Source organism: Haemaphysalis longicornis, unplaced genomic scaffold (genome assembly GCF_048455015.1).
Source record: "Haemaphysalis longicornis isolate Haplotype H1 unplaced genomic scaffold, Haemaphysalis longicornis Haplotype H1 scaffold_1, whole genome shotgun sequence".
Taxonomy (NCBI): Eukaryota; Metazoa; Arthropoda; class Arachnida; order Ixodida; family Ixodidae; genus Haemaphysalis; species Haemaphysalis longicornis.
This window is the reverse complement of record NW_027526203.1, coordinates 196,363,378-196,377,757: the sequence shown is the minus strand read 5'-3', so window position 1 is coordinate 196,377,757 and position 14,380 is coordinate 196,363,378. Positions and strand designations below refer to the sequence as shown.

Genomic DNA, 14,380 nt, shown 5'->3' with positions numbered 1-14,380 from the left:
TGGTGTCAAAATAAAGTTTTATTAAATTGTTCTGCTGTACATTTCTCACTCAATTTAAAAACAGTCGTTCACAGGCTTAGCTGGAACATCAGATTCAATTTTTTAGCATCAAATAACTCAAAAATTTTGCTGAAAAACTTTTCAAACAACTGTGGAGGACATAAGCGCCCCCTTAAACTTTACCTTACACCAAAGCAGGGTAGGCAATAAGTGGGTGAAGCCTGGCTCCAGTCAAGACGATGGACGACTGTACCATGAAAACGCAGTGCTGCTGTCGTCATTGTGGGGCTAAGGTGACAGAGGCTATTGATAATGGAGAGTCTGCTACTTCCCATACGGAGCACCCAAACTTTGCAACTCTCGACAGAAAACTTGTGGTATAAAGTAAATAAGAATATATAAACCAGAATGTATAAACTACCATTATCTTGCAAAAAGGAATGTCAGGGTTAAAAGTACCTGACAAAAACGCAGCGATGCAGTGTGCCCCATGCGCCCACTTCAACACGAACAGTGCCACTGCCTTGTGGTGCTATCTACTGCCTACATTGCTGTTCTGTGCAGGCCTTCACTCCCACTCACACTTCCTCCCTACAGCCACCATGATGGAACCGCTCACAGTACAGGAGCGGATATAATGCATGTTTTTGTGACCACCAGTTTGCCCCCCATAGAACTCAATGCATAAGTATACCGCTTAAAACGCTGTTGCCCGAAGCACAATACCGGTTATATTGTGGTTTTACGGCGGGCCCACTGATCAACTGGAGCAGCTGGGGCATTGTTTCAGGGTTGCAAGAAAAACAGAAGAAATTAGGCATACGATGCAGTGCACGTTCCTCTCATTCCTCTAACTTGGCCACAGAAAAGGAAAAATGGCAAAAACCATGTAGTAGTGTCTCATGTTAGAAAAAAGACAGACTGCCTGTGTTTTGTGGCATTCATGTGAGCGATGGTAAACAAGAAATGTTTAAAAGGTAGGTTGCAGTGTGGCTACCAATCCACACTACCACTTGCAGCATTGATTTTCGTGACATAGTTTGTCAGTGGTCTATATTTTTCCTCTGTCAAAGGATATCACATTACTTTAAAGGCCCACAAATAACCAGCAATCAATGCAACATTTGGTGTGTGTTCAACAGTCCCAGGTTTTTTGGGTGCATCTTTTCCCTTTAAGTGTAAACATGTTCCACCTGCCTGGGCCACATTTTTAGTGGGCCAAGTGGCCTAAGGCACTAATAATGATTTTTTTTTTTTACAAAATAGCATATTAGGTTAGTTTAGAACTTCTGAATGCATTAGTGAAAGTAATCGCCACTAGAAAATGTATAAAGAATACATACATATGGTTTAACAACATGACGGAGGCACAAAAATACAACCCACCTTTACTGTGGCCAAGGCTGAACACCCACATTCGCAGTTTATACAGCACAAATTTTAAAAAACTGAAGCATACGCCTACATTGCATTTACAAGCATACTGTAAACAGCTAGCATAAACATGCACACCACTGAATTTTTAGGAGCGCTGGTTCTCACATAATTTCAGTGCCTACTGCTTGTATGAGTATTCATAATATGTATGTAAATCTTTACTTCAGGATCCACTATACCAACACTCCACTTTGTACGGCACTCCTATAGGGACTGTATCGGTGACAAGTTCAAAATAACTAAAGAGCTCATGCCAAAGAAAGAGAGCCAGAGAGCTGATTGCCCATTCGCTGCGCTAATCTGGGCCCAGCTGCCACGAACACGAGGAGCGAGCTATGCCCATGCCCCTGCCTATGCGAACCAGTTCTTTTACTACCACCATCCTAAAAAAAAAAAAAAAAACTGCTGAAGATGATATTGAATGCAGGTGATGATGATGACAGCGAATGGGCGACCGACTCTGTGGCTCCCTTTCTACGTAGCTTCCGCCACAGTACACGGTCTTTGCGGTAACAGATAAAAGTGCTGAGCTTCACTTGTGACATCAGACAGTGTACTTGTCTTGTAGACTCTAACTACTCGTGGTTAAACAGGCACAGGGTACAGAACATATGGTTGCGATCATTCCAGGCCACTGAATTGCCACTGCCTACTTAACATTGAGCATCTGAAAACAGAATCACTAGAAAATGCAGACTTTCTGAATGGCCTGCAGAAACTTTGAGGGCACAAAAATTGCATTGTTGCACTTCATGTCTACAATCACAGCCTACACTGGCCCACCCTGGCTACCCCAAACGAAGTGCAGCTGCAGCGCACAAGTGGCAAAGTAAGGAAGCGGACAAGTGCTTCAGAAGTTCCTGCCTGAAGCCTCAATGCTCATTATAAATCCACACATTCAGCTGAGATGATTACGAAAGTGTATTTTATTACCCGTACTCATTTCGCTACAATCTGTGGGAATCGGACCTCCGTTCCATCTTCCACATCATGCATTTGTTTCCACGCATTTGGTTCGGACAAAGGCATTAAACTGCGTACCTACTTTTGGGGATTTTTTTCGGGTACACCTGCTAAAGAGCAGTCCAGCTACCATCCATGACCCTTCTGCAACCTCCTGGTCTTAGCAGATCGTACATGGTTCTGGTCTATCGCTGCATGGCCCGAGCTCTTGTGAGCTGGAAGTAAATATATCATGGAATGCTCTTTGAGAGGTAGCAGCAAGGCAGAACAGTTACAGTGGCACCCAATCTCACGGCGCATGCGCAGCATATGCCAGGAAGCCAAAAAGCCACTTCCGTGAGCCATTGAGGTTCGAAGTCCATTGGCGCTGTTTGCGATGACGGCCACATCAGCTTTGTATCAGGGGTCTGACCGGTGGATTTGCTGTTAAAGTTTTATGAAAGGGTCTATGCAACATAACTGCCTGTTGCCAATGGACATACCAGTCGAAGGCATCAAGGGAATGCAGTTTTGCATCACTCTGTGGAACAACTACTCCGAGAGAGCCCTGGAGGCCCCAGACTGGACTCGGTGCTTCACACTTGGCGAATGCGTCCTCAATGGCCACAACTGCGGCCCAGTGAAATTCTGAATGCGTGCCTTCACTACTCTAACCCACTTAAGTTCAAAATTCTCCTGGCCAGTGCGCAAACAACGGCGTTCACTTGTCACAGACGACCGTCTGAATTTTTAAGCATGCCCTGTGGCATGCTTACAACCCAAGTACATATCAAACAATGATGATTGGTTGATTGTAGGATTTAACGCGCCGCAGGCAATGAGGCGCACCAGTGTGGAGGGCTCCGGATTAATTTTGATCACCTGGGGATCTTTAACGTGCGCCAAAATCTCGTACACACGGGCGTTTTTGCTTTTTGCCTCCATCAGAAAAGCGGCCGCCGCGGCCGGGAATCGAACCCACATCCTCGTGCTCAGCAGCACGATGCCTTAGTCACTGAGCTACCACAGCGGGTCAAAACAATGATGAAGATAGTTTTAGGTGATGCAAAGCACAAATTTGTCCCCTGTTACTCGGATGGGATTGCATGCTTGTTTGAAGATCACAGTGAGCATTTGCGGATTGCACTAGAGCACATGCACGCTGCCGGCTCTTGGTTCACCCTGGAAAAATTCATTTAGCTACCGATAAGATTCACTTCCTGGGCTTTGTAACTGACCAGGGCACTCTTCAGGCAACCTTGGACAAGCTGCAGGCCCATCACCTTGTGACACGAAAAGTTGGCAGCCCTTTCTTGGAATGCTTGCATTTTATCGGCAGTTTATACTGCAGCATGAAAACATTTCCCAGCCTTTGTACAGCCGACTCTTGGTAACGTAATATGGAATTTTCAGTGAATTGGAAGTGATGTTCTGGTCCCAGCAATTTTACATGCAATTCAATGGAAGAAACTGCTCGATAATTTGAAGCTAAAACCCACTATATCGGTTAACAGGAAGTTATTTCGAATAAAAAGCATCGAGGTGACCATAATTTCCCAACAAAATTCAAAATTTTGAGTGACATGACACCGCTGTGCTCTGCACTATGTCGGCGCCATCGCAACTGAGCCAGCAGACGGTCGATAAAGCAGCAGTTCAGTTGAGACTCCACCAGCGTACGCAACCCCTCTCTTTTCAGGTCCTCAACCTTCCTTGTTGTGCACACCGCCGTGTGAGCAGTTTGCGGGTGGACGCTTCAGGCTTCAATTTTAGCAATAAGTCAACTATCAGGGCAATCCATGTCGAATGCTTGAATTGGTGTCGACAGTCGAGATTCTGAGCAAAATCAAGAAGGGAGACGTGTTGCGAAATAACAATGCTTTTCTTTTGCTTTTTGTTTAATTGGAAGTTTTTTGCAGACCCCGTGGACTTCGTATTAATGGGAGTCGACTGTACCAACCATTGCGTAGACGCACAAAATGGTTCTGGGGAACAGAACGGCAGAGCACAGACAACAGGGCAGAATGATGGCGGAGAACGCATCTTTGCAACCGCTGGACCTTCACAAGCCTCTCGGTTGACACTTTCGAATGCACTGATTTTGGAATGACACCTCTTGAGCATAAACACATTGAACAGGAATGGTTTGTGTGGTTGAGGAAGCCCAGCTGCTCCTCCGATTGGGTGCCTTATTTCCTCGACACTACGCTTTGGCTCTCGCAACCAAGATGGTTCCTGAATGAGTGTGCTCACAAAACCAGCCCAGCGCACACGTGAACACATAAAATGGGTGGCACCAGCACTGAAGTGGCCCCAGTACAGAAAAATTGCAACCTAAAAATTGTAAAGAGTGTGTGTGTGAGCAAACCTTCTATATCACCTCCCCTCTCGCCTGGCCCAACAAGAGCTACGACCTAGAGGACGAATGGGATGAGCGCCTTCCTGCTCCTGGGGTAGGTGGGGAAGTTCTCCAGGTACCAGTTGTGGCTGAGGAAGGAGACGGCCACCTGGTTGGTGAAGTTCCAGGACATCATGAGCCACCAGGTGGTGTTGGGCGCACCCAGGACAACAGTGAGGGCGCAGTAGAGCGCAATCTCGGCCATGTAGTGCGGGCAGGACACGTATTCAAACATACCACCACGGGGGATCTTGTGCTTCAGGGTGACCACGTTTCCTGCAATGGGATAGGCAGTGAGGGACCGTCAGTAACTGTAACCCAACAAACATACACACACATTATGTGTTCTAGCTGACTGCCCTGCCCATTTTGAGTACAGACACCACAAACAACTAGTGTCAATAACATAGACTTGTTGTTGAAAATTTTTGCAAAAAAGGTTTCATTTTCATTTATTTGCCCCTTAAAGGCCCGAGGTCATTTCACAAATAGGGGGGAGGGGGGGCTTGCGCCAAGGGATAAGAATACATACAGTGAGACTCCTTTTGGACAGTGAGATTCCTCTGCGGTATGGAAAGGGTTAAATTTAGGTAATCTGTGATGCTGTAAGGCAATCATGTTTTAGAATTTGTGATGGTTTTATAAAGAAAACGACTGCGGTGTGGTAATCCCAGCACACACTACACTGATCATCTGAAAGCTGGCTTTCAGATCATTCAGAGCAAGACACAGCACTTTTGTGTCTCGCTTTCCCTCCCGTCCTTGGGTCTTTTTTTTTTTTTTTTTTTGGCACTGCAAATTCAAGAAGTCTAACTGGCCCACAGTTTTGTTGGCAGCCGCCAGTTTTGTGGCCACTCCTTTCCTGTACCCATGCATAAGAGAAAATAAAGTTGATTTGATATGATTTGATTCGATAAAAGCCAGCTAGCAGAACGAAAACCGATAAAGCTCCCCCTCTCACCAACTCTTTCGTGTGAATGGCTAGCTAAAACAAGGAAAAAAACATCTTGAAAAGAAGAAAGCATTGCTGCACAATGGGCTGACATTGTCTGTCTAAACTGCCAAAATTAGACCAAAAGTAGAAGCGCTTGGTCAGTCCACTCCTGACTGAAATTCGCTGAATTTTGCCCGCACTGGTAGAGCCAGTGCTCGTGTCTGTGCACGTGTCTGTAGCTCAGATGAAAAAAGGCAGCTCCTGCGTTGCCTTCTCGGCACCACGCTTCTACGCACGGCAAATGCTTTAATGTGTGAATGCACGTGTAACGAACAAGTAGTAAGAAGGGGAAAGAGGGTGCATTGTTAAATGCAAGCACGTGAGCATTGAGGGGTAAAAAAAAGACCCTAATGCTGGCCTGGCTTCCAATTTCGAAAAGCCAGACATCTAAATTAGCTGTGCACGTTATCACAAGGTAGGTTCCGCACATATCAAGTTCAGGTTCACCCGGGTAAGGACTCAGTTTTTTTCACTCACTGTCACCTTGCCTGTTATCAGTGGAAGGGCACAGCGTTCTGAAATTGCACAGACGACTAATCACACTTGCGGAGCCCATCAACACATCTCCCAGATGTGAATTCTGTTATACGGTATTGTTCATGGCAAGGCTGCAAACATGAAAATATAAGCTTGAGAAAAAGTTCTGAAAACATATATTTTCAGAGACAGAAAAAAAAAAATGCTATTACAGCAAACGCTTGTTAATTTGATGCTCATGAATTCCCTGCATCACATTAACAAGCAGAGGCATACATCAGTCTATGGTATGCAACGCTCGTTATACCAGGCACATAATGGTTAATTCAACAAACATAGTGCTGACTTGATGACGGGCTATGACAATGAAACATGCCAAAGACTGTGCCTGCACAAAGTCTGCACCTGGGCTGTGAGGCATGCTGCAGCGAAGGGCTACAGATTAATTTTGACCGCCTTAAGATCTTTAATGTGTGCCACAATCTCAATGCTCAGGCACTTTCGTGGTACGCCTCCCTCAGAAAAACAACCACCAGGATCGAATCCACATCCTCGTATTTAGCGGCGCAACACCTTCGCCACTGACCCACCCTGGCAGGTCCTTGAAGGGACCCCGAAAAGCTTTGTGAAGGTGGCAATCAAATGCATTCAGGTGGTAGAATACATAAGGGGGATTTTTGAGCCAAGTGTGAGCCCCATACGTTGTACGGATAATTTGTAAACAATTTTTGAAGATCGCCTTTCTCAGCCGATGAGCGCGCCGCCGCAGCGAGCCGACCGCGGCTGACGCAACGCCGACCGCGGCTGACACAACGGCGATCGCGGCTGACGCAACGGCGAGGCGCCCCCCTGATTCGGCTGATCCTCGGTCGCCGGCAACGTCACTGCCATTGGCTTCCGGTTGCTCTTCCTCCTTCCTGCGCGATCCCGAGGCAAAGGCGGGTCTGCAGCAATTGACGCGTGTCTAGGCGCCGGAATGTAGCTAGTGGAGAACGGAAGTTGAGCGTAGCGATGTCACATGGCTATTCCCAGTGTTTCCAGCTGCTTTGAAAGAAGCAGAGAGGGAGGAGGAATCGATCGGCAAGGGGGGAGAGGTTAATTGCTTCTGGCACAGCTAATACTGAATGTAGATCAATAATTCCAATGGCATTGGATCGCTATATTGGTAGTACGCGACAATAAAGGCATTTTGTAACTTTTACAAAAGGCTTTTCTGGGTCCCTTTAAAGTTTTCAGAGTTAAGTTTGTCTGCTCCCGACAATGAGTCTGCCGTTGAGCACTCAGCAGAAATAACAAAAATCTACTAGGTGCCAAGATTATGCAAAGAAGGCAGATGTCTTAATGCATACTTTCTAAGGGAAGGTATGCTTTTAGAGCTTGTTTAATGTCTATTTTTCGCTAATTTGACAATCATACAATTTGGCCTTTTTTTTTTTTTCCATCCCTCTAGATTTGTACTAAAAAGCTCTTACTATAGGGAAATAATTTTGTAAGTAAAATAGGTCTGTAGTGAGTGAACATAGCTTCAATTTCCTCCACACCCAAAAATGAAACCAGGTGCTTTATTGAGGCAAAATACCGGATGCTTTGAATAAGTTTTATGACGGGTCTGCCTCAGCCAGAACAGGATGGATGGCCACACAAAGTAGAAGAGTGATATCAGCTGATGTGCCCCTTTTATCGATTTCGCCTGCTTCACCCATCACAGACAACGATTTGAAATCAAATATTTCAATTCAGGGAGTGTTCTCTGTAACTCAGAACACTCGAGGTGTAATAGTATTTATATTTTCAGACTTTTGTTCTGAAAACAAAGATTTATGGTTACTACAGAAGGTTGATTTACTAGCAAGGTATGGTTACTACAGTAAGGCCCTGTATCTAAAGACTCAATATTTCATATCCAACAATGTGTTTAATAAATGAGCACTTTTAAAGGAGCCATGAAGAGAAAATGCAAGTTGGTTTTATTCGAAAGATTTCGTGTTTTATAGTGCCCCCAGCGCTTGTCCGGATACAAACGGTGCTTTATTCACTGAGAAATTAAACAATTTAGGTTAAAATTTTGATTTTCCCGCTCAATCGTGCGTTTTCGTGGTCCCAAGTGACATCACGGGAACCGACCACTCTGCAGCCTAGAGTACCTTCATTCACGCATCCGCCGTACAGGGTAGAGACACGTAACGCTGGCGCCGCCATGTTCGGTTGCTCGCTCGCCGCCGAAGCAAGTCATTGTGTCAAAACCGCGCTAAAATTATCGCCGCAACGCGGTTTACTGAAGAAGTTTGAATCATATTGTCTGTTTCGCGTTGCTAGGTCTCGTGGGAAACGAAAAGAATAACGCGTTGAGCCCGTTGGCCCAATTGCGGCGGCACGGGACCGTTCAAAGGTTGTCTCCACCCTATACCGGTGTTGGTTTGTTCCCGCGTTTCTTTACGTTCCGTAACCTAGATGGCGCCACCATACCGTGGCAAGCGTTTGGTTTGTTTTTGCCCGCATTTAAACCTGGCTTGTTTTTGTTCTGGGAGAAAATATTTGTTCCCTGAAACAGTGCTCGCTCGACAAATGGGGTCACGTAAGACATCGTTGCTTGCGTCAATCGGCCAGTGTCGTCTGAGACAACCCCAAGCCCCATAGTGCTGTGCAGCTAAACCAAAGCATGCTGTGCGCAGTACGAACAGCAGAACGCATCAGTACTTCTATGTTTACATGTGCTTTCGTAACTTCCACTGTTTGTCCCATCATTCCTATTGCTTTGTAAAGAATGTGCCCTAAATTTAAGCGCAAATCGCTCGTTCGTCTAGTTTGTAAGCTCTACCTAATTTGCGTCTGCTTCTGCCAGCCTCCGCCAATCGCAGAGCTTAGCCCATGTGACATCACAGGTTCTGTTGCGGGAAATGAGCTGGTGGGTCGCATGACCATTCCCGTTTTTCCTAATTATGTAGCTTATTTGAGCGAAGTTTACGTTAAAAGTGGTGTCAGTATGATTCTAACGAGACAATCTTTTGAATGAACCAAACTTGTGTTTTCTCTTCATGGCTCCTTTAATGCTTTCAAAACCTTTTTGTGGAATATTTCCATTTGTGGTGCAATATTTAGGTAGGTTAAATAATGAAGCAAGTATTAATTCATTTTTCAACGTTTTAACTTCTTGAGTCAAGAGTTACTAGGTACTAACTGCTCATTTTTACACACCCATACACTGAGTCAAAAGATTAAAAATGATGCTACTCTGACAGCCTTACCTGCAGAGTTCTTCCTCAGGGAAGCCATACGGAGGTGTGAATCAAACTGCACATAGAAAGCCCAAAGAAAGATGGCTGAGCCAACGATGTGGTGTCCCGAGATGTCTGCCATGGAAAACCTTGGCATGCTGTAATCTGTGAAAAGGAAACAACAAAACGCAAACTTTGAAGGCCTGCCATTCACTTTTACAGCATGTTTTGTGAGTGTGTATATGTATGAGGGTGTCATTTTCATTCTCTCATGTCAAGCATTGCTGTCAAACTGGCCTTTGGTTTGCTGTATGTATCAAGTGAATAAATTCCACCCAAGGCACCCAACTGCTAAGGTGTTGCAGCACCATCCACTAATCTTGCTGGTCATGCTAGTGGTTAATTAACAGCAGGCTGCACTATGTGTATCAAAGGCCATGCGGCCGCGTGTCTTTAACAGTTTTGACCTCTGTATGCTTACCGTGGCTGAAACATCTGAACACGGCTAGTTTAACAGCTTATGTGGGGCCTCAACCAACCCTTACCCGAGATCATGGGTGCATTGGCCAGAATGGTGAGCTGGACGCCGAGGTAGAAGAAGAAGCCCATGAGGTAGTGCCAGATGTGCATGCGTGCATCGGAGTAGACAGACACAAACATGCACTCGTAGCAGCGCCGGTACACCTGGCATGTCTCCAGCAGTTGCACCAGAAGGACACTGGTCGCCGACGCTGCGGGACATTGAGACACGAACAGAACACGCACCAGGCTTTATCACTTGCACACGCTCAAAACTTGTTTATCGGGGTTCTTGGCAATACATTGCACTATATTGAAGAGAACAGGTAGCAGTGGCCAGAATGCAGCTTCCTCATGACCATGCAATCAATAAAAACATCCCTGCCCTGATCGCGAGGCCGGTGTCATTACACGGCAGTGTTACAACCTTTCATGCAGCCTACGGCTCACCTGCAATGGTCCGTTGCGGCACAAAGAAGTTCACTGCCTGTGTCACCAAGGCTGGGGGTGGCAATCCAAGGACATACAGTCGCACCACACACACGGAACACACGGTGAACACGACCACTCCAAGCTGGTAGAAATGACTGAACCACCTGTGTCGGCAGCAAGAACAAATAACACAGAAGACCGCTAGAATGCATGCAATATAGAAACCAACTGATTACAAGTGCCTGTTCATTACTGCGATAGAAACATGGCACACAAAAAATGGCCATACTGGTAGGAGACGGACCTCCCAGATTTGGTAAGTAACGAGCTAAACAGTGGGACCTACTCAATTCAAACCACCTTCATTTGAATTGTTGGCATATTCTGACTGGTGCACCTACTTCACAGCGACATTCATGTTCAAAATGAATGCACACAGTTGAACTTGCATATACTAAAACCAAAAGGGCCAGGAAAGCACATCTAATTTGATTTGCAAAATGCATAATTTACAGGAAAACAAAAGTCCAGGGTGACATTCTGGCTGTTCAATATAAGAAATATTTATTCCTTCACAGTATCCCAAAGGCCTCTGAGAAGGGGTATTACATAGGCATCATAATGTACAAGCAGTTTATCGAGTGCTGTTCATTCAAGCCAGCTTATCAATGTTTCATCGCAACCATTTTATCAAAAGTGCTTTAGTAAGGCTTTTTGTTCAATGAAATCAATAGCAGTTCATTTCTTTTTTAATTCCCTTTAGGCATTTTATGTTCTACAATGAGTAACATTTCATCATCACCACCACCATCACCGCCTACCTATGACCTCCAACCGCTCCTATCCTGCGCTGCCCGAGTCCATTCTTTGCCCCCAAGATTTCATCCCTCCAGTGAGTTAATATGTCAACACTGGCAGAACGCACTGTCTGTATAGCATTCTTCAGAGTGGCAGAGGTAGCCTACTATTCATTATTTGAGAATGCGTGCCAAAATCACACCACTCCATACCAATTCCACACTGGATTTCTTTCTTGTGGTTGGAATTAGTCGTGATAACCTGCTCAAGGTAGTTATATTTGTCCACTTATTCTTGCGTACATTTCATTACCCAGGGTGAACAAGGTGCTTCCTACATGTCTCTATAGCATTACTTTCGATTTATTCATATTTATCTTTAACCCTCTGAGAGCAGGTCCTGAAGCATTTTTTTTCTGGTGTTCTGAAGACTCATTGGGCAAGACTATGTCGTCCACAAACCTCACGTGGCTCAAGTATTTCCCGTTTATTTGTAATCCTGCCTTCTCCCAGACATGCTTCCTAAACGCCCCTTCCAGACACGCTGTGAATAATTTTAATGAGATGTACCTCCCTATCTTACTACCTTTCTGATCAGGTCGAGAACTTTTCGTTTTTCTTGTAGAAGATTATTCCGCTCATGCATTCCTCGTATATGTCCTCTGAGAGTGTTATGAAAGGCTCCTCTATTTCCTGGATTTTAATCGCTTCCAGTACTTGTGGTGGTGTCTACAGTATCAAATGTATTTTCATAATCTATTAATCCCATGTAAACGGGGGGGGGGGGTTCAGTGTCAGAGAACACCCCCCGAAATTTTATGAGTGGCGCATCCCCTCACCCTCCTTTCGGGCTCTTTTTTTTTTCTTCCCATGCTTTTTACACACTTCATCTATAAATTTAAATGTAAAAAATGACAATAAAATAAGAAAACAAAAATAAGATACATGTTGCTTGGGAACAGGCTATCTTTAAATTTTTTTTACCGACAGGGTATAATACTCCCAAAAAAATATTTACGCCACCGTGTAAAGGGGTTTATTATACTCGACATATTTTTCTATTACTTAATTGACGACATGAATGTGACCAATTACTGAATAGCTTGTCCTAAATCCAGCCTCTCTCGCACGTCACAAATCTCAGCTGTTGCTTATGCAGGCCAATGAGTCTGTAATCCTTAAGCTCTCTGACATTGCCTCTTGTTAATCAGAATCATTATGAAACTTTTCTAGGCTAGGAACACAATGAAAATCGTGCGACATTCTGAAAATAGTTTTGCAAGCTTCTCTATACAATGTCACCTTCCTTCTTAAGGTGATCCACAATTATTCCACTGTCTCGTGGAGCTTTTCAACCTTTTTTTTTTAGTTGCTACCAGGGGACTTGCGAACCAAGTTGGTATTATCAATACTACCAGCCTAACGCTATTAGATTATAGCTTAGTATAGAGCTGTTACACCACTCTTATCTCATCAATGTTCTGCGTACACCTGCCTCTGAGTGCATATATTCTAGCTTTGCCAATAGCTATAGCTAGCCTCTGAGTCTCTTTTAAGCTTCCTCCCTTTTTACTGTTTCTTCAATTCTGCTATGTTGCAGGTATGTCACTAACGTTGCCCCTGTTAATCACTTTCTACAGCTCCACCAATTGAATTTGGTCCACCACTTTTGACACATTTAGGTTTCTTTTTTTGTGAGACAATTTATCAGTTTCTTTTTTTTTTTTTTCGCAGTTCTTTTCCTCTCACAGTGACTGCTGACGTTAGGTTGTCGTTCAGTATGTCCATGCAATCTTAATTCTCTCTGGTTTGTGTTCAGAGAATTTTGCTACTCTATTAAAAGGAATCTCCTTGCCCTATCTTTTTTTTTTTACATTTTTTTCCCAACACAACTACTGCTCATTAAGTTGACACCTCTGTCTCTAAATACGCAAGGCTTGATGTCAAGTAAAAAAACACACTGTTGGCCGAGTTGGTGCACACTTGTCCTAAAAAATAGGAGCGCAATAAACATGACAGAAGCACGGTAGGACAAGCGCTTGTCCCATCGGGACTGCATTTAACTGCCCTGAAAACAGCATTTCCTGATCTCAATAAAACAAAAGTAAAGTGCCACCTTAGCTTGCCATCCACGGTTAAGGACGTCTCAATGGGTGAACTATGCGTAATTGAGAGAAAGAAAGCGATAAAACCACAAATTCCTCGGCGTCCAACGTTTCGCCGGCACTGTAGAAACAGCGCCTTGCGGATTAGTATGTAATATGATGCTGAATTTGCAAAATATTCTCTTTGGGCGCTGCGAATACGCACGTAAACGAGCGGCAGCTTTTCAGCTCTTTCATAGTTCGGGTTGCAAGACAGAACGATCGAAACAGACATGCGCGGCGTGGGTTAACTTTTTCCCAGCTATGTTTTGCTGCAAAGCATACCTTTTCGGAATGGAAATGTCTTTGAGACGCCTTGCTTTCTTGTTCGTCTCGGCCACTTTTCCGTACAGCATAGCCGCTGTCAGCAGCTCGGGAGCGGCGTCTTTTTTGGCGAAGTGAAAGTAGCTGGCGAACACAATCGCCACCGAAACAAAGGCCCAGAAAACATCGAGCAGATTGAAGGCGCCCATAATCGTGGCCAGCATTCTTCTTCGGTGCTGAAAGAGTGCCCACGACACACCGGCGGAGGCCGCATGCAGCGCGTGCTTCTGTCACGAAACACAGGATGCGGGAGGTTTGACCGGCTCCTTCCTCGCTCGGCGTTCTCTTTCCCTCCAGGAAGTGCAGGGGACAGTGAGCGGAGGCCAAACAACGTCACCGCGGCCACGGCGATCATCACCGCATTAAGCAGCCGGTCTCGTCTCTCTCGGCTACACTCGGAGCGCCCGGAGGGCACACCCACAGAACAGGGAGGATTTTAGAGAAGCAAAGGTCTAGCTTTGCCTGTAGTGCCAGAAAAAGCGTAGTGGCGGCGTCGTGAACTACCCAGTACGCCCGCTTGATGGCGCTGTAAACACGGCTTTGTAAACATGGCGGATGCTTTTTGCACAGGCTGCTTGAGCTCCTTAATAACATGGCTGCCCTCGCACGGCGGCCGCCGGCTCGCTGCTCCACGGCCGGACTCGACTCTCATCCTCCCGCGCGCGAAAGGGGCGTCGAGTCCGGCCGTGGCTGCTCCTGCT

General features: G+C 45.4%; 1 protein-coding gene across 2 annotated transcripts; it reads right to left on the bottom strand.

Annotated features, from left to right (window-relative positions):
- LOC144140649 (polyprenal reductase) lies at positions 1–14,092 on the bottom strand. 2 transcript variants are annotated; one of them, XM_077672312.1, is made up of 6 exons: positions 13,641–14,092; positions 10,433–10,578; positions 10,009–10,194; positions 9,494–9,628; positions 4,748–5,053; positions 1–2,615 (listed from the first exon to the last, which is right to left on the bottom strand). In XM_077672312.1, exons 1-5 carry the CDS (start codon positions 13,841–13,843, stop codon positions 4,794–4,796), a joined length of 930 nt encoding a protein of 309 aa, XP_077528438.1. In that variant the 5' UTR covers positions 13,844–14,092; the 3' UTR covers positions 1–2,615; positions 4,748–4,793. The 2 variants fall into 2 exon arrangements, with proteins under 2 accessions (XP_077528438.1, XP_077528436.1); XM_077672310.1 differs by having other exon boundaries at positions 1–5,053.
- Between the last annotated feature and the right edge of the window lie 288 nt (positions 14,093–14,380).